At 41.8% G+C, this 25,735-nt stretch overlaps 1 protein-coding gene across 1 annotated transcript in view; it reads right to left on the reverse strand.

The window, feature by feature from the left end:
• Positions 1-2,938: 2,938 nt before the first annotated feature.
• Positions 2,939-25,735, reverse strand: part of ATP10B (ATPase phospholipid transporting 10B (putative)) — a 203,633-nt gene continuing 180,836 nt past the window's right edge. Inside the window, exons 20-24 of the mRNA XM_033096782.1 lie at positions 21,505-21,705; positions 18,928-19,008; positions 17,458-17,562; positions 9,618-9,805; positions 2,939-4,702 (exon numbers count right to left, since the gene is read on the reverse strand). Of these exons, the coding sequence (XP_032952673.1) occupies positions 4,243-4,702; positions 9,618-9,805; positions 17,458-17,562; positions 18,928-19,008; positions 21,505-21,705 (1,035 nt within the window). The 3' untranslated portion in view covers positions 2,939-4,242. The remainder of the gene's footprint in view (positions 4,703-9,617; positions 9,806-17,457; positions 17,563-18,927; positions 19,009-21,504; positions 21,706-25,735) is intronic.

The raw sequence follows: 25,735 nt of genomic DNA on the forward strand, positions 1-25,735 counted from the left end.
TTCCTGAAGTTTCAACTGGGCAGCACTCCTCTTGCAAGACCCTCAAAAGGTCTGCCTGCTCAGGGCATTGCACCCGCTCATGGTCCCCACACTCTTTACCAGTGCAGTCTTGCCTGGGTCCCACACGCCCTTGGGTTCTCTGGTTACCTGGGAGAATTCATTCCTCTGTGCTTTTCTCCTGGAGGCTCTCTGTGCAGAATGGGATGTTCTGGCTGGGTGATCAGCTCAGGGGCAGATATTTGAGGGCAGTACAGGCACGAATTCTGGATCTTCTTAGGCGCTGCTATCTTCTTTCCTTACTAAAGCTTTCGTCTGGGTGAACAACCTAGCTAAACACAGTGTGGTCTTTCCGCAGGTCACATTGCCAGTCTGTGACAGAGTTGGGAGGGAACTCAGGCTTGCCAGCACTGCACTACTTTGTCTCTCAAGAGAATGTCGAGAAGACAAGACCCTCTGTTGTCTGGTCCCTCCTGCCCCTGCAGCCCCATCTCACAGCTGTGTGGCTCTGTGGCTAAAAGAATAGGTTCTAGTTTCAGACATCTGGGAGTAGAATGCCACCTCCCCATTTGTTAATTGTGTGACTGCCAAATTTATGTAACTTCACTCTGCCTTTTTTCAGTTTCTGCCTTTTATAGTTTCTCCATTTGTAAATGGGATGTGGTAGATTGCAAATGACCTCAAAGTTCTTTGTAGCTCCTCCCATTAAAAAGGGAATATATTTTCCCATCCCCTTGAAATGGGCTGGCCTTGTGACTTGCTTCCGTAGAATATGGTGGCAATGATGATGTGGGAGTTCTGAGCCTAGGTGTCCAGAGGCTTTGCAGCTTCTGTTCTCACTTCCAGAACACTGCTGTAATAAGGCTGGCTGATGTCCTTGACTAAGGGAGACCTTGAGAAGGGAGATCCCAGCCACCCAGCCCAAATTTCCCACTCACAGCATCATGAGCACATGAATAATTGTGTCAATCTACTAAATTTTGGGGGTGCTTTGTTCTGTCTCCAAAGCCAAGTGAAATATGGGAGAATAATAGCACTTACCTTGTAGGGTTGCTGTGAGGTTTCTGATGATGTGTGTTAGACCAGCACTTCCACATAGTAAGCTATTACCGTTGTTACTAATATGGTCATGGGGGACTTCCTCTTGCTCACTGGGTTCTAGTCACACTGACCTTCTTTCTTCTTTAATTTTCTGAATACACCAAGTGATTATCTTGTTTTCAGGGCTTTCCTACTTAATTCTCTCATGGTTAAGGTCTCAGCTGAAGCCTCTCCTTCTTGGAGAGGCCTCCTCTGCTTACCCTGGGAACCACTCCTTCCCTTCCTCGCTGTCTCCCCTTCTAGACTGTAAATCCCTTGAGGACTGGAGTTGAGCCTGTTTTTCTTCCCTCTTTTATGCTCACCACCTACCACAGTGCTGTGTACAGCAGGCACTCCGTGTGAATAAGTGAATGGAAAGGGGCACCTAATCAATATAGGTACATAGGTTTGAGGTTGCTGTTAGGCTTCTAGAAAGAGGGGAGTAGCCAGATTAGAGTCTCAGAGAGAGAGGACCATGTGTGCTGCTTCTAATTTGTATAGCCATTTCGGTTTGTGTCACACTGTTACATTGGCTCAAATATGTTCCTGAGGTTCTATGTCCAACATGGCTGTGAACGTCTTTAGGACAGGGATGAGTTCCTCGCAGCCCCTAACACATCACTGGGCATCTAGTAGGGATTTAACAGAAGTTTGTGGGATAAATGGATGAGTGAGTGAATTAACAGATGACTGAATGCAAAGGATGGATGAGAGCGTACTCAGGACTGCAAGCAACTATGGAAAACCATGTTTATTTTTTCTTCTAATAAAGAATGACACATTTCTAGTCCATCGGTAAAAGGTCATAAAAGTATAAAAATGTAGTAAGTGCTATCATTAGCATTATGTTATAGGGAAAGAGCTGTTATAACCTTCTCCCCTAAGGTGGCACGTTGGAGGGTCACAGTTGATTTGGTTTACAAAGAAGGGCAACAGTAGGTGACCAGCTGTTCCAGTTGTCCCAGGACTGAGGAGTTTCCCAGGATGTGGGACTTTCAGTGTTAACCCTGGGACAATTCTAGGCACACTGGGATGGTTGGTCATGTTAGAAAGAGAGCAGCATCACAATGATGGGTAGGGTTTGGCATTTAGGTGCTGAGATCAGATGTTTTCTCGACTTCCCCATCACCTCTTTTCCTCTTAACTCTAAAATAAAAATCCCTGTGTTATTATCAAGGGTGTTACCACTTTCAAAGGGTTTTTACATCCCCCCCCCCATGTAATTTTGCCTGGATCCTTATGCCAAGCCTGGGAGGTAGGGCAGTTCTAACCTGTTTTGTAGGTGTGGCATCCTGCTTCAAGGCTCCTGGCTCCTACAGAGTACGGGGCAGAGCAAAGATCTGTGTCCCAGATCTCCTGAGGCCAGTGTTCTTCTCACTACTCTGTTCTTTTCTGAAACATCCTGTCTCATCGGGCTTTCAGGAATTGTATGGGGAAAGGGAGGACCCTGAGATCCAACTTTTGGCTCAGTCCCCTCATTTGGGACAATTCACATCATCACTGCTGTGCCTGATGTGTACACCTGCTCCTCCTTTAGCAATCCTCATGTAGGATTCCCCTGAATACCCACCAGCTGGCCAGTGCTGGTGTCATTATGTGGCAGAGCTAGTGAAAGAGATATAGTGATAATGTTCCAAATGGCCCCTCCAGTTCAGGTTTGTCAGCAGGGTAGTCAGAGGACCAGCTCAGTCTTCCAGTTGCCAACTTGATTGTTGAGATGTTTTTGGGCATCTTTGCTGGAAAGTTACTCAAGTGAGGTGGCTATGACTCAGGCTCAAAGACTTGTCGCATCCATTCCTAATCTATAGGGATTTTGCCAAATATACATACATACGTATACATATACATATACATATATATATATATATATATATATATATATATATATGAGAAAGGGTTTTGATAGTCCTCCCTGACTTATGTTAAAAGACTAGGGACAGGCTATCCTTGCCTATATATAGTAGACCTAGTTTCTCTTGACAGCCTATTACAATTCTATCAACCATTCTTTTATTTCAACACTGTTTTGAGCTCTTCTTCCATTTTTGGCATTTACCACCTCTAGGGGTAAGAAGTCTATGGAATCCTTCGTTTCCTGGTGAAGTGAGACTTCCTCTGACTCTCCCTTTTTTAATGGAAGCATGTGCTAGTATCTTCCAGAAGGTGCTCTTCTGGGGCAGGCTTAATGACTAGAGCCTAACATTGGCCCTACCCGGTAAGATGTCATTGGGCTCAGAGTTGCTCTATCAAAAGGGTCTGTTCTGGGTGCAGGTGTGCTAAGATCTACCGATCTTAAGAGTTTTCCTGTTTTGAGAGTGAATGAGGATGGGTACTATTATTTAAAAATAAATGAAATAAATAGCTTTAAAAAAGTGCTGCCCATGTCGTCTAGGTAGATTCCCCAGACGGTGGGACCTAGAGTCCATCAGTTAAAGCGTGGGGTTTCTGGTCTACCATTTCCCTCAGCATGCTTCTGTTCTTTCTTCCTGTTACTCTAGCTGTGGCCCGACAACCCTCAGAAGTGTTGGTGGCCCTGAGGTCAAGTTTAGTTTTCATCTTTACGGGTGGTTCTCTTTGGCTTAGAGACAGACAAAAAGCGACGCAACTCTTTGTGAGTGGAAGGGATTCTTAACCCCGACATGGTCAACACTGCAATACAATCAAGAGGCAGCCCCTGTGTGTATGCGTCTCTTGTGAAATTTAAACTCTGGCACTGAAGGGTGAGGTGATGGGACAAGCCCACAAGCTTCCGTAGCCTGAAAAATCACCTGCGTTGATAACATTTCTTGGAATCTTAGAAACTTACGGCCCAGTTGCACTGGGCCGTGGGCTGTACTTATCTAGAGGATCAGAAGAACATCTCTGGGCTAAACAATTTGAGAACTCAATGCCATGGAAACATAGCCTCTTTATAAAAACTCTGTAAGACGTGCTGCCTGGCAGCAGGAGAAATCTAGAGGTCAACTGGTTTCCAGTCCTTTTTTTTTTTTTTTTTTTTTGTCGAACCCCTTGGTGCCAGCACTTTCTCTAAGGAAGTCAAGCCTGGTGGGGAGAGCAGAATAAGAATGGCAAATTCTTTCCTCCATGGAGAGAGGAAGAGACTTGGATTAATTAGGCCACTGACTGGCAGCCTCCTCTGAGTTTGTACACATTTCTGCAGGCCACTCATATGGTCAGTGAACTCTGAGATCGGCGATGGCTGCCCCTGCTCGAGCCTTGGTAGACATTAGCCTGTCCACTTGAGCAGGCCCCGGAAGCCATTGTGCTACGAGGCCCCAGAAGAAGGTGATCTCCAGATGAGAGTTTAGCTGAGGAGTCTGCTGAACATGGGTCATCCCTCATGTGGTCTCTGCTGCTTCTCTCTCCACACAGCACCCCGTCCTCTTTGCACTTCTGCTTGGGGGTGCTGGAGCTCCTTGAGGCGCTGGCTCTCAAGTCCTGTTCAGGGACAGGTGGCACTGGACGGTGGGTGGGCTGAGCCTTTCCAGGGACAGGGGCAGGCATGTGTTTGCTTCTCCAACTTTGGATTGCCAGGTCTCTTTTGTCCTTGGGGAGTTGGTCGATTTTCTGAGCTTTTGAGATCAGAGACTTCCCATAAGTCCCTTGCAGAGAGAGGAAAAAGTACCTGGTAGGAAATAAGAAATAGCAGAATAAAGCTATTTTCTGATTTTTATTGACTTCTTGAATTTGAGCATTGAAAGGGACCTTAGAATCCAATTCCCCACCCAGGGAGTGCTGGTTATCAAATCTATGCCTGAGCACCTCTGGGATTTGGGAGTTCAATAACAACAATATATAATAGCTAACATTTATTATGTACCACGACCATTCTAAGTGCTTTATGTATTATTATCTCATTTTCCCAATACAGCTGGTACTTTTGATTCCCGTTATACAAGAGGAAACTGAGGCAGTGAGTGATTCAGTGATTTCTCCAGAGCCACACAGTGGTCGAGCTGTGGTCAGAATGAAGCAATCTGGATCACAAGGCTTTTATCTACCATGTACAAGGGCAGTCCATTCTATTTCTGGGCTCTTCTGATTTAGGCAAATTTACTTGCTTTGCAATGTCAACCCTCTTGTGGAATTTAATTAAGTAGTTTCTAAATACATATTCTTTTCTTGAATCCATCAGCCACGTTAACTTCACAGCATCACTGTATTATCACTATTTACCAGATAAAGAAACTTAGGCACCAAGAGATGAGATGGGTTTTCAAGGTCTCCTGAGAAGTTACTAGATCCCCCTGATTGTTAACTCAGGGTTCCTTTCTCCCGGCCCAGCTACGTGTAGCTTATCTTGGACTCTCTTTTGAATTGGGAGTCTCTCTCTATCTGTGTCTGGAATCTTTTCCCTGTTCCAAGTTTGAGAAGGGAAGGAATGAGAGGGTAAATAAAATTGTGTGGTCTATGGAGAAAGCATATACCATCTTGTGATATGGGGCAACTCATGTCCCCTCTCTGGGTGTCAGTTTCTTTATCTAAAAAGTAATCCAATTGGTCCAGAGGACCTCTAAGATCTTTTCCAAAAAGATCTTTTAAAAATTTTTATTTCTAAAGCCTTATAAGTAGAGAGGCTCCCATCCTTCCTTTATAACTGAAAGCTTCAAGGTGACCTCTCAGTGGGCAAGGGGTTTCTGAGGACCCCATGGCATCAGATGAACTTTCCCCCACTCTTTCTCATCTCACCCAGGGAAGCAGTACAGGTGGCCACGTACATGTTTCAGGAAAGACTCGACTTCTTGCCTGGGAACTGGACTTTTCTCAGTTTAAACCTTTTCCCCAAGCCACCTCTTTTCCTTGTCTGTACATTTATTCAAGAAATATTTGGCAAGTCCCTACGATGGGCCAGGCCCCAAGGGATTAGGCTGAGAACAAGACAGACAGGGTTCTTGCTATCATGTGGCACCTGAACAGAATATAAGCAGAGGGAACCGTGAGAATGTCAGATACCTGATTTGGCGTGAGGCGCCTTCCGTGAGGAAGACACTAAGGACTGAGGGATGTATAGGAGGTAGCTAGGAAAAAGAGGGTGAGAACCAAGTCCCCAGTACAATGGCTGAAATGTGGAGAGTGAGGACAAGAGTGGGGGAATATGACACAGAAGGGGTGAGCAGGGTTAGAGCAGGCAAGGGCTGAGCCATTGCTTTTGTTTTGTGTTTAATTGTAAAGGCCTTGGGAAGCCCTTGGAGGATTATAAACAGAGGACAGGATTAAACTTTCATGACATGATTATACTTTGACACAATGATAATGGATTAGAAACCTAATAGGAGACTATTGAAGTAATTTGGATTAGAACCTATCCATAGTAGTGGCCGTAGAAATGGAAATAGTAGATACACTTGAGAAACATGTAGCACACAGAATTGTCAGGTCTTGGTGATGGACTAGATATGGGCGTGAGGTGGTGGGTGGTATCAAGGTGGTATCTCCCAGGGGTTTACCTGGGTCCTAAGTGGGTAGCATTTGATGGAAGAAACTCTAGGAGAGATCTAGGTTTCTTGGATGGTGGTGGTGATAAAGGGCAGATCATGAATTAAATTATAGATGTCTCCCAGTTTCTTTGGACTTATATGCCCATTGGAGGTGACGAATAGGTAGCTAAAAAGATGTATCTGGAATTCAGAAGAAAGGCTGGGAATTTTGTATTGGAGATTCATCTTTAAAAATATTTAACTTCACAATAGCGGTTGCTATGTCTATGGGGGAGACTATAAAGTTAGAAGACAAAAGAACTTAAGACCAAGGCTTGACATATACCATGTCAAGGACATGAACCCAGCAAAGAAAACAAAGAAGGAGAAGGAGAAAAACCAAGACTGTTGGATTACTGGAGCCAAGGGGAGAAGATCCAGGACTGGTATTATCTATGGTAGCTATTTAAGACACTCATTGTGATTTAAAGTTAGTTTCTTTTGTTTTATCTTAAAACAACTTGCATGTTCTGAGTTTGAGAGAATCTATACAGTTCTTTTATACGAGTTGTATTACTTAGACCAAGATTAGTGAGGTCACGGTTAGTGGGCTAATTATCACAAGTTTGGTGAGAGAAATCCATCTCCATTACGATAAAGATAGCTTACAACTTTAAGTGAACAAATAGTTTTCTACAGCAAACATTCTAGTATGTAGATTTCTATAACAAACATTAATTTTTCAAGCTTACAAGTCAATAGTCCTTGGAACTATTAAAATAATGCTTTCTCAGAAGAAATCTCTTTACTTAGTAAACTGAATTAAACAGAAATTCAACTTTATGATGATGCTATATAATAAGCAAAGATTTAACTTATGTGCTATGGTAACTAACAAGTAAATATTTGCTAACTTTTCCCAATTTGTCTCTGTTTAACAAGCTGTAATGTGGAATGCTTGTCTTTTCAAAGCACATGTCAATAGTCTTTTTATACTTTTCAAGGATCCTCATCAAGCTGGTAATTTTGGCTCCACGTGTGTTTTCTAGCTAAGGGTAAGACAAAGACTAGTGGGCTGATAATTTTTTATTTCCATACCCCAAGTAAGACACAGAATAGAACAGAGGAGCTCAGTCATTGGTCAGTGGTGATCCCAACCATGTTAAATCCGAAAAATGTGGACAAAAGTATTTAACCCACATATTTGATGCCCTTTTCCAATGAAGGCACAATCCTCACGGTCTCTCCCGGGGTCTGTGTCCCAAGGGATTGGGGTGAAGGGGTTTGGTGGGAAATGTGTCCTCTGAGGCTTGGCTTGTTCTTAATGGCTTCCCACCCTTCACTCTCAGGACCCTCTATGGATACTTGTCTCTTCGACTCTTGTATTACAGTCAAACATGTCTGAATTGCTCACGAGACTACAAGCTTCTTGACAGTAAGAGTCCTGTTGTGTTCATCGTTCTGTTCCTTTAACATCCATTGCTCATTTATCTGAGTGCAGCCACTGTGCCAGGGACTGTGCTAAGTGTTGGTTATGTAATGATAAGGACGATACCTTCTGTCCAGGAGTTAATGGTCAGAACGAGACAGACAGTTTATAACAAGTGGGATAAAGGTGGCGACAGAGATACACCCAGGTGATGGAACCCATGAGAGAGGGGGACGTGTCTCGGCCTGAGGAAGTAGGTGAAGTCATGAAGGTTTGGAATTGGTCATGCCTGAAATAATGTGAAAGGGTGAGTTGGTTTGGTAACGGGCAAGGTGTTCTGGATAGAAGCAACAGCCTGAGCCCAGGGAGAAAGGTGAGAGGCCATATGGGCCCTTAGGGAAGTACAAGACACTGGTGGTGTGGAGCCCAAGGTTGGAGGCAGGGAGTGGGGAGATGAGGCTGCAGAGACCAGTAGCCACCAAGCAGGGAGGCCAGGCACACAGCACACATTTAGAACCCCACCAACATTTGTGTTTGACATCTTGTTATCGTTAGCCTGCAACCCTGCACCAGAGGTCAAGGTTCTCACGGGGTTTAGGGAGGAGGACATGGAAAGCAACCTGCCAAATTTATTAAAGAAGTACTCTGCTGATGTTGGATTAGAAAATGTTGTGCCTGATGTTGTGATGGCCTGTTTTTACGACAGCTTATAAAGTGGCTGAATTTCGATATTCAGAGTGGTGAGATCGTGAGGGTAAAGAGGCTCAGTCTTGTCTGTGGGTACATCATTGTCAAGTGCGCTGACCGCTCTGACGAGAGAGTGTGCAGGGAGAATAGAACACTGGCCACCGAATTGGCCAACCAGCTCCCTCTGGGATTTGTGGTGGGATTGTGGCCACATCCTGGTCCCTCTTGGCACTTGAGTTGTCCCAAGAGCAAGTGGGACGAGAACCACAGCTCTGCCTGACTTGTAGGTGACAAAAACAAAATGAGAGGCTAGATAGGACAGTGTGTGTCAAGAGCGAGCTCCAAGGAAACACAAGGCATTGTTGCTCTTTTTCTGGAATAGGTGAATATAGAGGGTTTCGGCTGAAAATGTTAGAAATAGTCCCTGGGCATGAATGATTTATTTGGCTAATACACTGTGTGTGTGTGTGTGTGTGTGTGTGTGTGTGTGTAAATTTGAGTAATATTAAATGGGCTATTTCATGCAAAATTTGAATTTCTGGGAAAAATCTGAAGCTCTGGAATGCTAAACTTGATCTTTCCTGGTGGCAATGACAGGGTGAAACTGACAAGGTCTTTCTCCCTGTCTGTATTTCTCCTGGTTTGCTGCAGTTGTTTGCCTGGCCCTGTAGGCATTTGAGTGTGAGACTCTTGGGCTAATAAAAGAGTGCAGAGCTTTTCAAAATGATCCCTTAATACTCAAGAAAATTCGTAAGGCAGGAGGATAGGAATTATCACTCTTTTTTTATAGATGTCACAACTGAGGCCATGCCAGATTTGGTGACTTGGCTGCTCGGTGGCTGACTTGGGACCAGAGTCCATTGTTCTTCTGTCCTAGCACCCCACCTTTGAAACAATAGCCTCAAGAATCCCAGCCAGGAGTCAAACTCCTGCCTCTTGGGTTACAAAAATGGCTTCTGAAGGGGAGATTGGTAGTTCTAGGGAGAAGATGGCCCCCATGGTCAAACCTTGGGAGAAGAGCCGCGACTGGTGTGAGGAAGCAGACGAGGTAGAAAGTGGGGTCTGAGAGCTGGCCTTCCATCACCCAGTAGGGGTTGGTGGGACTGTTGCAGGTGACACAGGTGGCGTTGTACACTAGGGATATCACAAAGTACATCAGGAAGCTGCCTACGAGCACCAGCCCGTGGATGATGGTCTGGAAGGAAAGAAGTCAACACTGTTGAAGGTATAGCTCAGATAAGGGGGCACTGCAAGCACACTACTTGGCTTTGTTTTAAGCTTCTCTTTTTGGGAAATGCAACACACTTAAAACACATTCAAAAAAGTGTGCCGTTTAATGATCATTATAAAGCTAAGAGCTATCACCCAGAATCCGAACACACACACCCCCAAGAACCCCTAAATCGTCCTTGACTTTGGTGACAATTCCAAGCTGCCCTTTGACGTTTTACCACCTTTCTATGTTTCTCTAGAGAGACTGTTTTTGAAATGTTAGTAAATAGAATCATATGTTGTGTGATTGTTTTTTTTAAACCTCAATATTATGTTTGTGTGATGAATTCATTGTTTCCACTTGTGGCCGTAGTTTATTTATGTTCAAAGCAGTTCAGTGTTCTGTTGTCTAATCTTATTTTGTCCTGCTAGTTTTGTGCTTTCTTTTCCCCATTCTTGTCCTCTTTGAAACTTATTGTTTTGTATAATGTTATTTCCCCCCTTTACTAGTTTGAAATTTACACTCTCCATTGCTGTTTTTTCAGTGATTATTCAATAAATGATATTAAGTGATCTTAACTTACCACAGTCTAATGTTTGTAACTACTATTCCCTCCTCCTGAAGTGTACAAGGGCTTTTGACTACTTTACTCTATTTACCTCCCTCCTGACATCTTATTGCTACTGTTTATTTTAATTCTATCATCTTTTTAAAGCACATGTCATTATTATAGTTTAATACTGTCAATATTCATTAAGATTTACTTAGATGTTTACCACTTTCGATGCCTTAATTCCTTCTTGCCTCTTGGAACTTCCATCTGAAATTTCTTTCCTTTTGCTTTAGGTACATCCGTTAGAATTACTTTTAGTGGGAGTTTGCTGGTGATCTATTCTCTGATGCTTTATTTCATTCTCATTCTTGGAAAATATTTTTGATCGATATAGGGTTCTTATTTGGCAGTTATTTTCTTTCGGCATATTTAGAATACCACCCCATTGTCTTCTGGATTCCATTGTCACTACTGAGAAGTTAGCAATACTTCATCTGTTTTGTTGGCCTTGATCTCGTATACCCTAACTGCTTTTATGACTTTTGTCTTTAGTGTTCTAGTTTCCTTAGGATAAGTGTGGATTTCTTTTTATTTTGCTTGGGCTTTGCTGACCTTGAAACTGTGGATTGATGTATTTCATTACTTCTGCAAAGTTCTCAAGTCACTTGCTTATCTTTTAAAATATTCCCTTTGTCTCATTTTTTCTCTCATTTCCTCCTGAAAGTGATCAAACGTATGTCAGACATTTTAAGATACTACTCTATATTTTATATATTTATTACTTTTCCTCTGTTTTATATTTTGGATAATTTCTTTTGAGCAGTTCATTAATTTTCCCTTTCAGCTGTATCTAATTTGCTGTTAAGCCAGCCACTGAGACAAATTATAGTTGTTTTTTTTATTTCTCAGTTTTTGTTTTTGTTTTTTTTGTTTTTGGTCTCTTTTCCAGTCTGCTAGTTTGTTTTATATAACTTACCAGTCTCTAGATATTTTAAAGCTTATTTTTTATTTTTTGAAACACAGTAAACAGCTTTTCTGTAACTTGAAATATTTGTTGTGAATTTTTTTTTTTTTTTTTTTTGATTCTCACTAATGAGTTCTTGTTTCCTTGAGAGCTTGGTTATTTTTGAATATGTGATGCTTATTGCCCTTGAAAAGTTAATAGGGACGATTTGAGATTTAGGATGAGACCCTTTTCTCTAGTGTGTGGCTCACCCAGGTGGTATGAGCCTGCGCTGCAAATCTGTTATGAGGTCAGCCCATGTTCATTTCCCAGGAGGCCGTTTACACGGGTTCTCCCTGCCCTGCTCAGCACAGTGGGAATAATATGCAGTCCCTGCTGGGGAGGGCGCACAGGCACATCCATTTTTGCGTGTCCCCTTATCCTTAAGCTCTAGCCTTTGGGGATCCTAATTTAATGTGGTCTGTTATTAGACTCCCACCGTGGGTGCTTGGGTTTTGATTTCTGAAATTTTTGCTTGGTCAAGACTGACAAAAAGTTCAGGGTGTTTTTTTGTGAGGGATTGCAAACAGCTTCAAGGAAACAGAGGCTATTTTTGTCTCTAGAATCCCCTTTTCCCAGAGGTTTTTGTTTTTATTATCCTGTCAGCTCTTTTATGCATTTAAGGTGGTGATTTTTTAAAAAATTATCTATTATTTTCAGTTGTTTTCAGTGGGTGGGGTGATATGGATAATCCAGCCCCTATTACAGAAGAAAGCAGTTAGCTAATTTTCTCCAATTGTTTTAGTGGGGACTGTGAAAACTGACACAGCCATTAAAATTCATGGTAGATTTCTACCAAGGGAAGAAACCGACTCTCCCCATGCTTCAAGCACCTTCAAAAAAGAAATACATTTTTCATAACAATTCTAGTAATTGAGTCCTTTCTCAAGAGCACCAGAAATCACCGGTAACTCTGGGGATACCTGATCTAGAGCTGCATCAGGTGCATTCATTAATGCTGAATGGTGAGTGAAAGGAACAGGGTCCCTCTTTCGAAGCAGATGGATTCAGTGCTTTGAGAAAGTGGGCTGAGGGATCAGTCAGAAGATACAGAATCTTTAGTCTTATCACCCATTTAAAATCCAATCAAGGACTAATTATATTTTGCAGAGCATTTTGAAAGGTTAAAAAAACCCACAATGGTTAAGAGGATCATAGAGGGCAGACTTCCTTTTGGGAACTATCTAGGCTAGTTTTTAAAAAATGCAATTTATTATTAAATATTTCAGGCACACAGACAATAAACCTCATGTACCCAAATCCAGCTTTATCAAATGTAACCTTATGTAATATTTGCCTCAGATTTTTATTAAAAGATTAAGTCTTACAGATACGTTTAAAGCACCCATGTATCCCTTGCAAATGCTTTCTTTTTAATATTGAACATGAATCCAGTGTTCATCATTCTTATCGTATTTTATACATGTTTATGTAGCTATGTTTATGGATGCTTTTATACTTTATCATGTACATCTTTCCCCTGTAACTTTTTAAACTAGACAGTATGCTTCGGGGGTTTTATCTATGTTGATAGAAATGGCTCTAGTTTATTCATTTTCACTGTTTTATTATATACATATGCCACAATCTATTTTCCTGTTGATGAACATTTAGGCTCTTTCCAATTATCATTATTTTTTTCTATTAAGAACAGTGGTATACGTAAACATCCTTGTACGTGCCTCCGTACATACACATGTAAGAGTATTTCTAGGGTGCATACTTAGAAGTGGAATTGTGTCATAGCATATGAACACTTGAACTCCTCTAGCTGTTTTCAGATTGCTCTCCAGAGTGGAGGTATCACTTTACAGTCTACTGACAGGGTATAAAAGCTCCTTGGTTGGCTTTTATTGTCTTTAACACACTGCTGAGTTGCTTTGCCAATAATTTACTTAGCATTTTTATTTCTATGTTCATTTAGTGAGATTGGTCTATAATTTTCTTTCCTTGAACTGTCCATGCCAATTTTGATATCAGGGCTGTTCTAGGCATAAAAAACGAATTACCTATCTTTCCTATTTTTCTCATCTGTGAAAAAGTTGGTGTAAAATCAAGATTATCTGTCCCTTATGAGTTTGGTTAAATTCACCTTTATAATCCTCTGGGCATAATGAATTTGGGGACAGGATTACCAATTCAATTCATTTAATGGTGATTGGTTTATAGAGTTTGCTGAATGATCTTGACTATGTTTTGGTAAATTTTACATTAAAAAAAATATCAACTTGGTTTATATTTTTAAAATATTTTAAAAAATTGATTATAATTAGTCTTTTTCATTCGTACTATTGTTTCTGTGGTGTTTTTGTGTCTTCTCCTGGATTGGTTTTGCCAGATGTTAGTTTTCATTAGTTTTCTTTTTTTTTTTAAAGATTTTATTGGGGAAGGGGAACAGGACTTTATTGGGGAACAGTGTGTACTTCCAGGACTTTTTTCCAAGTCAAGTCCGTTTAATCTTAGTTGTGGAGGGTGCCGTTCAGCTTCAAGCTATTGTCCTTTCAGTCTTAGTTGTGGAGGGCGCAGCTCAGCTCCAGGTCCAGTTGCCGTTGCTAGTTGTAAGGGGCACAGCCCACCATCCCTTGCGGGAGTCGAACCAGCCAACCTTGTGGTTGAGAGGACGCGCTCCAACAAACTGAGCCATCGGGGAGCTCAGCAGCAGCTCAACTCAAGGTGTCAGGGGTGGAGCCCACCATCCCTTGTGGGACTGAGGAGTTGAACTGGCAACCTTGTCAGAATCGAACCTGCAGCCTTCGGAGTTAGGAGCATGGAGCTCCAACCGCCTGAGCCACCGGGCTGGCCCCTCATTAGATTTTTGAGAAGCTCAATTTTGGTCTTATTATTTCTATTGTTGTCTTTATTTATTTATTTTTCTCATTTTCTGCTTTCTTTAGGTTTACATGGTAAGTTTTTAAGTACCTCAAGTCGATTTCTTATCTCTTTGTTTTTAATAATAAAATTAGGTGCATCTCACAAATTTGTATATGTATTTTTATAATCATTCAGCCACAACTATAGTTTCCACCATAATTTGCTCTTGACCTCATGAATTATTTAGCAGTGCATTTTGAAATTTCCAAGCATGTTGGGTTCATTTGGCTGTCTTTTTATTGCTTGTTTTTAACCTAAATGTTGTCAGAGAAGACGGTCTTTATGATACTGATTCTTTCAAATTCCTTTGTGATTCAGAATTTGGTCTTTTTAATTGTTGATGAATGGTCTGTGTGTTTGAATAGATGCATGTTTGGAGCAGGATTTTATAGATCTAACTATAGTAAATCAAGTATATTAATTCTAAGCTTCTGTATCCTTTTTCCCCTGTCTATTTGATCTATATTTGTTTCTTATAGTATGAGAGTAAAAATCTCATACTATAATTGTGAGTTTGTCCATTTCTCCTTATATTTGCTGGATAAAAAAATTCCATCTGAAAATTTTTGCTTTTAATAGGTGAATAAGGCATTTACATTTTTGAGCACTAATATATTTGGATTTATTTGAAGATCTTATTATTATTATTTTTTTTGTGTGTGTGTGTGCCTTCATTTTCTTTATTCTTACCTTTTTTCATCTTCCCCACATCTTACAGAATGGATAGTTTCCTGTATCTTTTATTTCTTTCCATTCCTTTATGGTTAACCTTAAGATTTTAAGGTACTAAATGAATGTAGATGTTTATGGAAAAATTTACAGGTACACGTGTATTTCTAGTTTCTTCCTGTCCTTAATGAAAGCTTTAGCATAAATTACCCATTGAACAGAAACCAAGGAACACACTGAGCCTACTTGGGGCAGTTGGTAAATTTTTAATACACGTGTTTTCCTCATCAGCATATTTCTTACAGTTGTAGCCTGTATATCCTTGCAGCATTACGGTCCTTCTTTTAGTGAGGGTCTATGGATGATAAACCTCATAAACTGTATTTATCTGAAAATGTCATTTGTTTGGCCCTAGACTTAAGTGATGATAGTGTGGCTGTTTCTGTTATTTCTCTCAGGTCTTTGAAGATAATTACTCGATTGTTTTCTAGCTTCTGTTGTTTGTCAGTTCAACTGCTGTTCCTTTTCAAGGAACTTGTCCATAGTCTGTGGTAGACCTTCCATTTGTCTCTGTCTTTTACACTGTACACTTTTACTATGATACATCCAGGTAACACAAACAGATTTATTTTGATTCGTTTTTATTCTTAATGATTTTCTCTTCAAATATTGCTTCCCTACCATGCTGTCTCTCATTTTTCTTCTTCGATGACGCCTATGATGTGAGTGCTGGGGATACCCACTCAAGCTACCATTCCTCTTAATTACTTCTGCCAATTTGTGCAGCATTCTGGATGAGTTCCCAATACTACCTTTCCATCTGGCCACTTACTCTTCTTCAGTGTCCAATCTAGAGTGAATCCCACAAATTACATTTTTAATTTCAGTGACAACTTTTCAATTTCAAGAGTTCTAAAAGTTTCCTTAGCTTGGCTTGGTTCCTAGTATGAAAGTTCCACCTTTGCTATTGTCTCCCTTCCTCACTGCTTCTCATAAAACTAACTCCAAATGCTCGTCATCTTTTATTGTTTCAGCTTGTTTTCTGGAGCCCAGGACCCCGCAGTGAACGGGGCTTCCCCCACAGGGGCCACACTCCCCACTGCCATGGTCTGCTTCCTGTCCTGGCTCCCAGAAAGCCTGTAATTTGAGCCTGTCCACTACCTCTCCCTCCCTAGAGTGTTGCAGCCTCTTCTGGGGTTTCTTGGAGAAATTTATCAAGTACTTAAGCTTGGCTATGCCTTTTTGGTTTTATCACTTTGTTCTGTCTGTCACTGGCACGAATTGGAGCAGAGGGGCATTTCAAAATGGGAACTGTGTGATATGAAAGTTGCCCTGGGTAGCCACTGTCTAGCAGGGTCTGGTCTTGCTTGTGATGGAGAGGAAGTTCCCCTGGAGAATGCAGGGAACACATTGAGCCAACTTGGGGCAGTTCTCTAAATTTTTAATATGTACGTTTTTCAGAAAGAGCCATTTCAGCTTGGCTAAGGACTAATCTTTCTATAAAGTCGTCTCTCACATCATCGAATCTTATTTCCTCACACTATTAGCACAGTGGTTAAAAGCTCAAGAGTCAAACTGCCCGGGTTTCAACTGGCTTATATTGAACTACTTGGGGCAACTTTCTTAACCTTATTGTATCTATTTCTTTATCTGTAAAAAGGGAATGAAAAAAAATATATATAGATATATAGTTTTCATTCATGTATATATATATATATCCATTATATATATATATATATATATATATATATATATATACACACACACACACACACACACACATATATAAAATCAAAATGACCACAATAAGTTTAGTTAACATCCACCATTGCAATATATATGTCAAGTCATTATGCGGTACACCTTAAACTTACACAGTGCTGTATGTCAGTTATATCTCAATAAAAACAAAACAAAAACTCTGCTGGACACTAAGCGTTCTGAGAAGTTAATATCATACTTAAACTCATGTAGCTAGGTAGCTGGCATATAATTTTAAGGTCTTTGTTTTTATAATTATTGATTAGAAGAACCTAATTAGATAGTTGGCGTTTCCTTTTCAGATACTAAAATGAGATATTTGGGCTTGAGATGTGGTTACACGGAAGCAGATTTCTAATCTTTTACCCTGAAATTTAAGGGGAACATACCTCCCTCATAGCATGGTCAAGTATGGTCAGTCTAATATTCTCCTTGTTTCTGAAAACACTCCTGAATTTTTTAATTAATTTCTATTTTTGCAACTAATTGATAATTATTAATAGCTATGAGGGAGGTATGCTCCCCCTTACATTTCAGGGTGAAAGATTAGGAATCTGTTTCATATGTGTTGGTTTCATCATCCTGGCTAGATGATAAGCGAGTTGACGCCAGCAATTTTATCTTCTATACCCCTGTCATCCCTGTAGAGGAGGGACACAGGTAGGAGCGGAGTATGTATTTATCAACTGGATCAATGATGTATAAAGTAAAACAACTCAGAAATCTGAACGTGGTCAACAAACAGGAACACAAATTTTAAGCCAAAGGGGCACTTACCCAGGTCTTCATTTCCATTGCCTGGTGCAAGAGGATGGTGGCGAGGGAGATGGTGTTGATGGATGTCCCAAAGGTGAAGACATCGATATCAGAGTCCTTGTAGGTCTGCAGAGGAGAAACAAATAGGCACTGCAGACCTACCCATGGACTCAAGGCCTTGGCTTTGACATGGTGATTATAAAGTATCAGTGAGGGGCGGGGGGCTGGGAAGAATGGGGAGAAGATACCCAGCTGTCATCTGTGTGGAACTGACCCACAGAATAGACAAGGTGAGGCGTGAATTGACGGGCTAAATTATTTAGCGACACATTTTCACAGGAAGCCATGATGGGAATTCCAGAACGTTTGGAATGAACAAATACTTTATTGAGCACCCCCCCAGGCATGATGCCAATTGCTAAAGATACTTCTGTCTGTCTCCACCTTCAAAGAGTTGACAGTCTAGTTGGTGGGGAAATTCCATACGATTTAAGGGGGTAAATGCTATAATGGAGCCAGATACAAGATACTTTGGGAGTGCAGGAGAGGGGCTGTATCAGCTTAGACCGTAATAAGAGGAGTTAATCTCTTGAAGAGAAGGGAGAAGAGCAATCCAGCGAAAGGCCAGACCTGAGGTTGAACACGGTGGGTTGGAGAACTGCACATAGTCCTAGATGGACTAGGTCTGTTAAACACACACGGGAGCAAAAGATTGAGCAGGAAAGACAGAGGCATGGCCAGGGAGGGTATTGTAAGCCAGGAAATTCAAACAAAGCACAAAATGCCCACTTCCTTGACCCCCAGCTTGTTGCTAACTGCAAAAGGATGTGAGCCCAGAGGCTGGGTAGACATTACTCTGCTGGACACTAAGCGTTCCAGCAGCAATGACCCCACATCCTGGTTCCTTATCCAGGAGGAATACAGATGTCCTTCACTTTCTAAATTCTCACTCTAAACTGGGGAACCAGATGGAAATGGGGTTGGCATTCTTTTTATTTACAGTCGTGCTTTTATTGCAGATAATGTAGTATTCCTTATTATTAGACTTGCTGCCTTGACCTTGGAAGCACAAATCTAAATATAAATCTAGGGTTGTAAATGTGAATACCTTCAGTGCACAAGCAGGAAACAGTACATGAGTAAAGAAGGCCAGGTATAAGACAAAAGGGGGTGGTGGGGACTATGGTACACTGGAGACTATGCACCCCATCTAAGCAGGGGTGTGAGCTAACTCGGGATGTTTGCCATCAGGGAAAAATAATCCACATTGTAATGTTAGCTTTCAAGTTTTCAAAAGCTGGCAGAAATTAAAACGTTTGGGTAAAGCATTCTGACTTTTCAAATATTCTGGGTTGGATGTAGTCTGCCTGCCACTTGTTTGGAGCTTCTGGTGTGAAGTACACAGAAAGACACTATTAGTCTAGGATTTCATATAAATAGGACCAGTTCCACCCTGCGACTTGTGTGGTTAGAATGGACTACATGACTTACCAGGTAAGGGATAAAGAAACAGATGAGGCTCTGGTAAAATGCATCCACCATGGAAACCCAGAAAGTCAACAGGTTATAGCACTGCCGAGAAAGAATACATCAACAGTCACCACCACCAAAATCAAGAATTAACACTGTTCTTTTTGCATGGACCTGGAGGTGACAGACCTGAAATCAAGTCCCAGCTCTGCCACTAACTGTGTGACCTGTGAAAGTCACTAAACTGCTTTGAGAATTAACTCTCCTTCCACCAAAAGTGAGTGAAAACACCTCCAATTATCTCCTTGGGCTTCAAAAAGCCTAAATGTGATTGTGTTTTATTACCTAGTAAGTGCTCATCATTAATTATTATCTAAGTTCATTATTTAAACTTGGTACAAAAAGAAACTAAAAATGGATTAAAGACTGAAATGTTAGACCTGAAACCATAAAACTCATAGAAGAAAATATAGGCAGTAAACTCTCTGACATTGCTCTTAGCAGTATCTTTTTGGATATATCTCCTTGAGCATGGGAAACAAAAGAAAAAATAAACAAACGGACTACATCAAACTAAAAAGGTTTTGTACAGTGAAGGAAACCATCAACAAAATGGAAATACAACCTACTGAATGGGAGAAGCTATTTGCAAATGATACATCCAAAAAGGGGCTGGTATCCAAAATTTATAAATAACTCGTATAACTTAAAACCAAAAAAAAACAAAAAAAACCCAAAAACCAATCCAACTGAAAAAATGAGCAGAGGACCTGAATAGACATTTCTCTCAAGAGGGCATCGAGATGGCCAACAGACATGAAAAGATGTCCAATGTGATCAGTCATCGGGGAAATGCAAATTAAAACCACATCAATAAATCAACAAATAAGTGTTGGTGAGAACGTGGAGGAGAGGGAACCCTCACACACTGCTGGGGTGATGGCAAACTGGTGCAGCCACTATGGAAAACAGTACGAAGTTTCCTCAAAAAATTTAAACTAGAACTACCACATGACCCAGTAACTCATGACCCAGTAACTCCATTTCTGAATATTTATCTGAAGAAATCCAAAACAGTAATTTAAAAAACTATGTGCACCCCTATGTCCATTGCAGCATTATTTAGAATCACCAAGATATGGAAGCAACCTAAGTTGATAGATGACTGGATAAAGAAGATGTACATATATACAATGGAATACTATTCAGCCATAAAAAATGAAATCTTGCCACTTGTGACAACATGGATGGACTTAGGGTATTATGCTAAGTGAAATAAGTCAGAGAAAGACAAATACCATATGATCTCACTTATAAGAGGAATCTGAAAAAAAAACAACCTAAATGACTAAACAAAACAGACCCATAGATATAGACAACAAGCTGATGGTTGTCAAAGGGGAGGAGGTGAGAGGATGGGAACAAAAATTAAAAAACAAAACGAAACATGCTTTAATAAAAATATTAATAAACTTGGTAACTTTAGAGATTCTAAGGTTTCTAAATGGCATTTGAAAGGATCTCAGTCACAGACCGGGATCACAGGTTGCCAAGAGAAAGAGCTCAATGGTTTTGGAGACGAGCCTTCTTATTTCGTGCCTTCCCTGGGAAAAGAGAAACCATTTAGTTTGCTACATTAACTTCATTTAATGTTAGATACTCAGGGAATACATTATGCAGCCAGCATGCCTGTGGGAAGGAGGCAATTAAAAGGGCCCAGGACGTATGTGTACTGTCACCATGTCTCCCTTGCCTGAAGTCCTGGGGTTGCTGTGTTCTCCCGTCTTTGGGTTAAGCTGGGCCTGGCTCTTTGTTGGCTGTCCACAGAACATCACCAGCTCTCAAACACCACATCTGCCTTTGCTCTCCTTTCCCCCAGGCGCAAAGGAACTCTCAGGCATTTGGATGTCCCTTTTCCCAGAGATCCTCCTCGAGGCACGCAGGTTCCCTCTCTGTCTCCTGCATCCAACCTCCTGGCCTGTGTCTGGGCCAATCTGGCTGCCTGGAGTACCCGCTGTCTGACTTCTCTAAATCATTCAGGCACCAGTGTCACCTCTGGGTCTTCTAAGAAACCAACCTGGTGGCTTCTCAAGCCTCTCGTAGTCTACTTGATACCACCAAATTCTAGACTGTGTGTAACCTTGAGTTCCAAGGTTTGCCTTCCCTGACGTGAGGCAGAAGACCTCATTTATAAATGTTTCACCCTAAACTAGCTTTTCATCCCAGGGGTTCCTAAACCAAGTCTAGGGATTTCTGTTGAAGGCCTGGAGAGCAGAGCTGGCTAATGGGGGGTGGTCTTTCCGCAGGCCCTCTCCCCCTTCGACTAGTGCAGGCCCATACTAACAGGTGACATAATTAAGAAATCACTAAAAGGAAAAACACTCACTGGTGTGGCCTATCATTCCCAACAGCAAATGAGAAACGGGCCATGGATGGGGAGAAAAATTACTTGGTCACAGAGTGTAAGTGGCAGAGGAGTGACGAGAACACAGGGCTCCTGACCCCCAGCGCAGTGCTTGTTCTCCGACACCTCCAGGGAGGAGGTGGCGACCAGGGAGAAGACAAGGCCAGCTCCCTCTGCCCGCCCGAGCCCCTGACCTCGGAGTTCTGGCCGCTCTTGTACAGCTCAGGCAATGTCAGCAGTGTTTCCGCAGAGATGTCCTTATCGAGGATGCCAAAGACGAGAGGAGGCAAGGAGGTGAAGAAGAGATTGAAGAATATCATCTGCCAGTAGTCGATCATGGTGGAGCCAGAAAACCCGCACAGGAACTGGTACCAGAACAGCAGGTTGACATAGCACTGCAGGCAGAGAGTATGGCCTTGAGAGTGGGGACCCACAGGCAGCCAGCTGCCACCAGCTGCTGCTGAGCCTCTTACCTGTCACCACGCTGACTTGGAGCTTCAGTTTCCTCATTTGTGGTATATGAAGTGTGGTAAGGATTGGAGATAAGTCGACTCCTTAGAGCAGCAGCTCTTGATGCTATTTACCACTAACGTTGGTAATAGTTACTACTACTGCTATTAAACGTTCTTTGGGACCTTGTTAGAATAAGTATACTATGGTGGTTAAGGGCACAGGTTTTGGAGGCAGAGAGGACTTGTTTTCACTCTCCAGGGTGTTGCTTACCAGCTGTGTGACCTTGAGCAAATTGCTTAACCTTTCTGAACATCATCTTGCCATCTCTCAAATGGGAATGGTGGTACACAGACTATGGCATATGATTCTGAAAGGCTGCAGTTATTAGTAGTAGTGTGATAAGAGAAAGAGATGTCCCCGAGGAAGGGATGATGGGAAGACTGGACCAGGGGCGGGAAGATGACCTTACGAGAAGGTTTATCTCGTACTTACATAACGGTCATGTAACTCAGAAGGGTGAATAAGAACGTCTTCTGCCTAACTGGTTTTTCATGCTTTCTAAAGCAATTTCCCACTCAAGACTGCCCCACCTGAGATGGGCTGGGTCATTATTACTGTTTACCGTACAGTGGTGTGGTTTGGTGACTTGACCAAAGTCACGTAAGCAGCTGGTCCTAGCGTTAGGACTAGAACGTCTCCACTCTGTGTGGTTGAGGCACACGAGGTGAAGGGTATAGTTAAACGCCATTCAGCAAGTTTGTGTTCAAGCTAGAATTCTCATTCCCTAACTGCTAGGCCAGTGTTACTACTTTGAAGAGGCGTTCTCCTTGTAATAATAACAACCTGTTACTATTATGACTATTATTAACACCAATAATTGTTATTTGAGCTTCTATTTGTGCCAGGTATGGGATATACATTATAATTGGTCCCAACAACCTTGCAAGATTATTATTATTCATAATGTAATTCTATTATATTTATTACATTAATATGTTATATGTTAACAATATTACTAGTCCCCCTCTACAGACAGGAATCTGAGGCTCTAAGATACTTTGTTACCCCTTGCCCAAGTTCAGAGCCAGAAAGTGGTACAACGAGCACCTGACTTTCCAAAGTTCTTCTACCACCACGAGCCTTCTCCGGCCCATCTTTGGGTTATGCAGTAACAATGCTGACTGAGATTCTTCCAGCCAAGGACCTCCATCCTTTGGCTTTTCTCCCCAGATGACTAGTGGGAAGTTTCCTGGCTCTGAAAGAGATCTGTTCCCACAAGGCTGTTAGCACCTGCTATTGTCATTGTCCCATCATCTAGTTGAATCTGGACAAATTAAGCATTTCCTACGCACGGGGTACTGTTCTGAGCATCTCATACATCTTAACTCATTTACACACACAATAACCCTGTGAGTTGGGCAGTAGCCCCACTTTACAGATGAGAGACAGCATAAGTAAGTGACTTAGGACCACAGTGTTATCACGTAGAAGAGCCGGGCTGGGATGGGAACCCAGTCTGGCTCTAACACAGATGCTCTGAACCGCTATACTCCACTTACTCTCCTGCTTATCCATGTCTATATAAAGTTCTTAGTACAGTGTCTGCTACATGGTAGGGTCTCTACAGATGGTGGTGGATGTCACTGTTGGTAATGCTTTGCCAAACAGTGCCAGGCAGGACTAAGTACCAAGGCAAAAGTACAGAACTCAGGGTGGCATGGAGAACTCTGGTGAGCTGGGAGTTGGAGAACGATCATTTCCTGAGCGCCTTGCCCTACACCACACACTGAGCCCTAGATGAAGCAATAAAATGCTATGCGCTTGAATATCTTTGGCCCGGTTTCCCGTAGAGAGGTCCTTACTGAATTATGACTTCATATTGATTTTTATTAAGGCTCGTTAGAAGAAAAGGGTGAGCCTATGGAAGTTAATTTTCATTTCCTACAAAAATGCCATGGAAGACAAGTTCCTGAAGGTTTCTGTGTGGCCTTTTTTTAAAGTTTGCTTGACAAATTGATCTCTGAATTTAGAGCAAAGGGAGAGTTTCTTTCCTGGAGAACTGCTTTGCTTGCTTGAACCAGACATTTAATACTTAGCGTCTTATCCCAGGGTCCTGGTGCAATTAACTCTCCTTTCTGTGGTTCCTGCTCTATACGCTTGTATTTCTTTTACAGCATCCCTACTGCCGTTCATATTTTTACTGTAAGTTACACTTCTTTTTTGGAATTAAATACCATGCTATAAAATTATAAACTGCCTGAAACATTTCCTATAAGGACTCAGGTTGTCAAGCCTCTCCTTGGTAGGGAAATGGGCTAACTCAGCTACCTCTATCATCTTTCATGTGATAAGTGAAACGTTATTTTCCTCTTTGTTGATTACGTTAGGAGTCTCCTGACGATAGGTCCATAGCACCCTGCCTTCCCCCTAGGGAGATAGTTTTAAAATTAATTTCTTTTCCTCTATGCTAGCGTTTGTTAATCTTTAAGACTCACAGGAACCATGGGGATTTTATTTAAAAAATGCAGATTCTGGGTTAGCAAGTCTGGGGTAACAAGTGCCCAGGTGACGCTAATGCTGCCTGTCCAAAGCCCATAGTTTGAGAAGCAAGATTTAGTGAGACCAGGGGATGACAATCTACATCCTGCAGGCCCACGCCAGCCGTGAGTACTGGGACACAGCCACATCAATTCATTTGCATCTTGTCTATACCTGCTTTCCTGTCGCCACAGAGGAGCTGAGTAGGTGCGACAGAGGCTGGATGGCCCCCAAAGCTGACAACATTTGTTCTCTGGCCCTTTGCGGAGTACGTTTGCTGAACCCCCAATGTAGGCTGTAAGCCTCCTAAGCGCAGGGACCGCCTCTGTCTGTATAGCTAGTGCCTGGGAATGCCCCTGACACAGTAGATGGTCAGCGATGATTTGAACAACCATTCGTGTGGTTCTGTTCTCCTCACACTCATGCTGGAGTGTTAACATGAAGGAGTGCTTTCCTCCTCCGAGGCCCTGTTACTTATTTCCACTTCCTCTGCCTGGCTGGAGACTTGCCACCTTGGAGAGAATATACTGAACCCGGGGGTGGCGTCGCTGGGATTGGGCACCTGCTTGGCCTCCCAAGAAGCTCCCAGTGCAGTAATGAATTCATCGCTCACATTTCAGAGCAGGCAGGGTTTTCATGCCCTCTGACATTGGTTTCGAACGTGGAAGTCATAGTTCTCCACCCTCTAATTGCAATAGGAAGATAATGCGGCGTTAGTGTCACAATTCTGAGCATGGCATTGGGCTGGAAATAAATATCATTTAGGCTTTGAAAGCATGGCTGGCTGAAAATGTTTCCTTTCCTTTTCACAAATTTAATGCAGAGAAGTTGTGCTTATGCAAAAGAATGATTCCTTTGGAAGCCCCCCCCCCAAAAAAAAATCAATAAATAAACAGGGACATTTTGAATTTTAATAGTCTTTCATGCTGAGAATGATTTCAAGTCAAAGCGAGTGACTTTGCATAAACATGCTGAAATATTACCATTCAGCGTATCAAATTAACATTTTTTGCCATGCTGTTTCTATGTACATGTACATGTGTGTATATATATATATACACACATATTGTGTGTGTATATACATATACGCACATATATACATACATATACATGCATGTATATGTATGTGTATATATGTATATGTATGTGTGTATATATGTATATGTATGTGTATATATGTATATATATACACATATACTCACACACACACACAATATATATATGCTATATATATATTTGCACAGAAATGGTCACTCCTGAGTGAGGATAACTGACAGCACCTGAAAGCAGGACTGGGAGAATGGGGGGGAGGCAAGAGGAAAAATAATATACTTTTTAGCAGCCACTTGGCTCATGTGTTTCTCTTCCATCACTCTGGTCTTAATCCTTCCTTTTTCCTTATGCAAATTGGAATGGGTTCTATCTGGAGACTTT

Source organism: Rhinolophus ferrumequinum, chromosome 24 (genome assembly GCF_004115265.2).
Source record: "Rhinolophus ferrumequinum isolate MPI-CBG mRhiFer1 chromosome 24, mRhiFer1_v1.p, whole genome shotgun sequence".
Lineage (NCBI taxonomy): Eukaryota > Metazoa > Chordata > Mammalia > Chiroptera > Rhinolophidae > Rhinolophus > Rhinolophus ferrumequinum.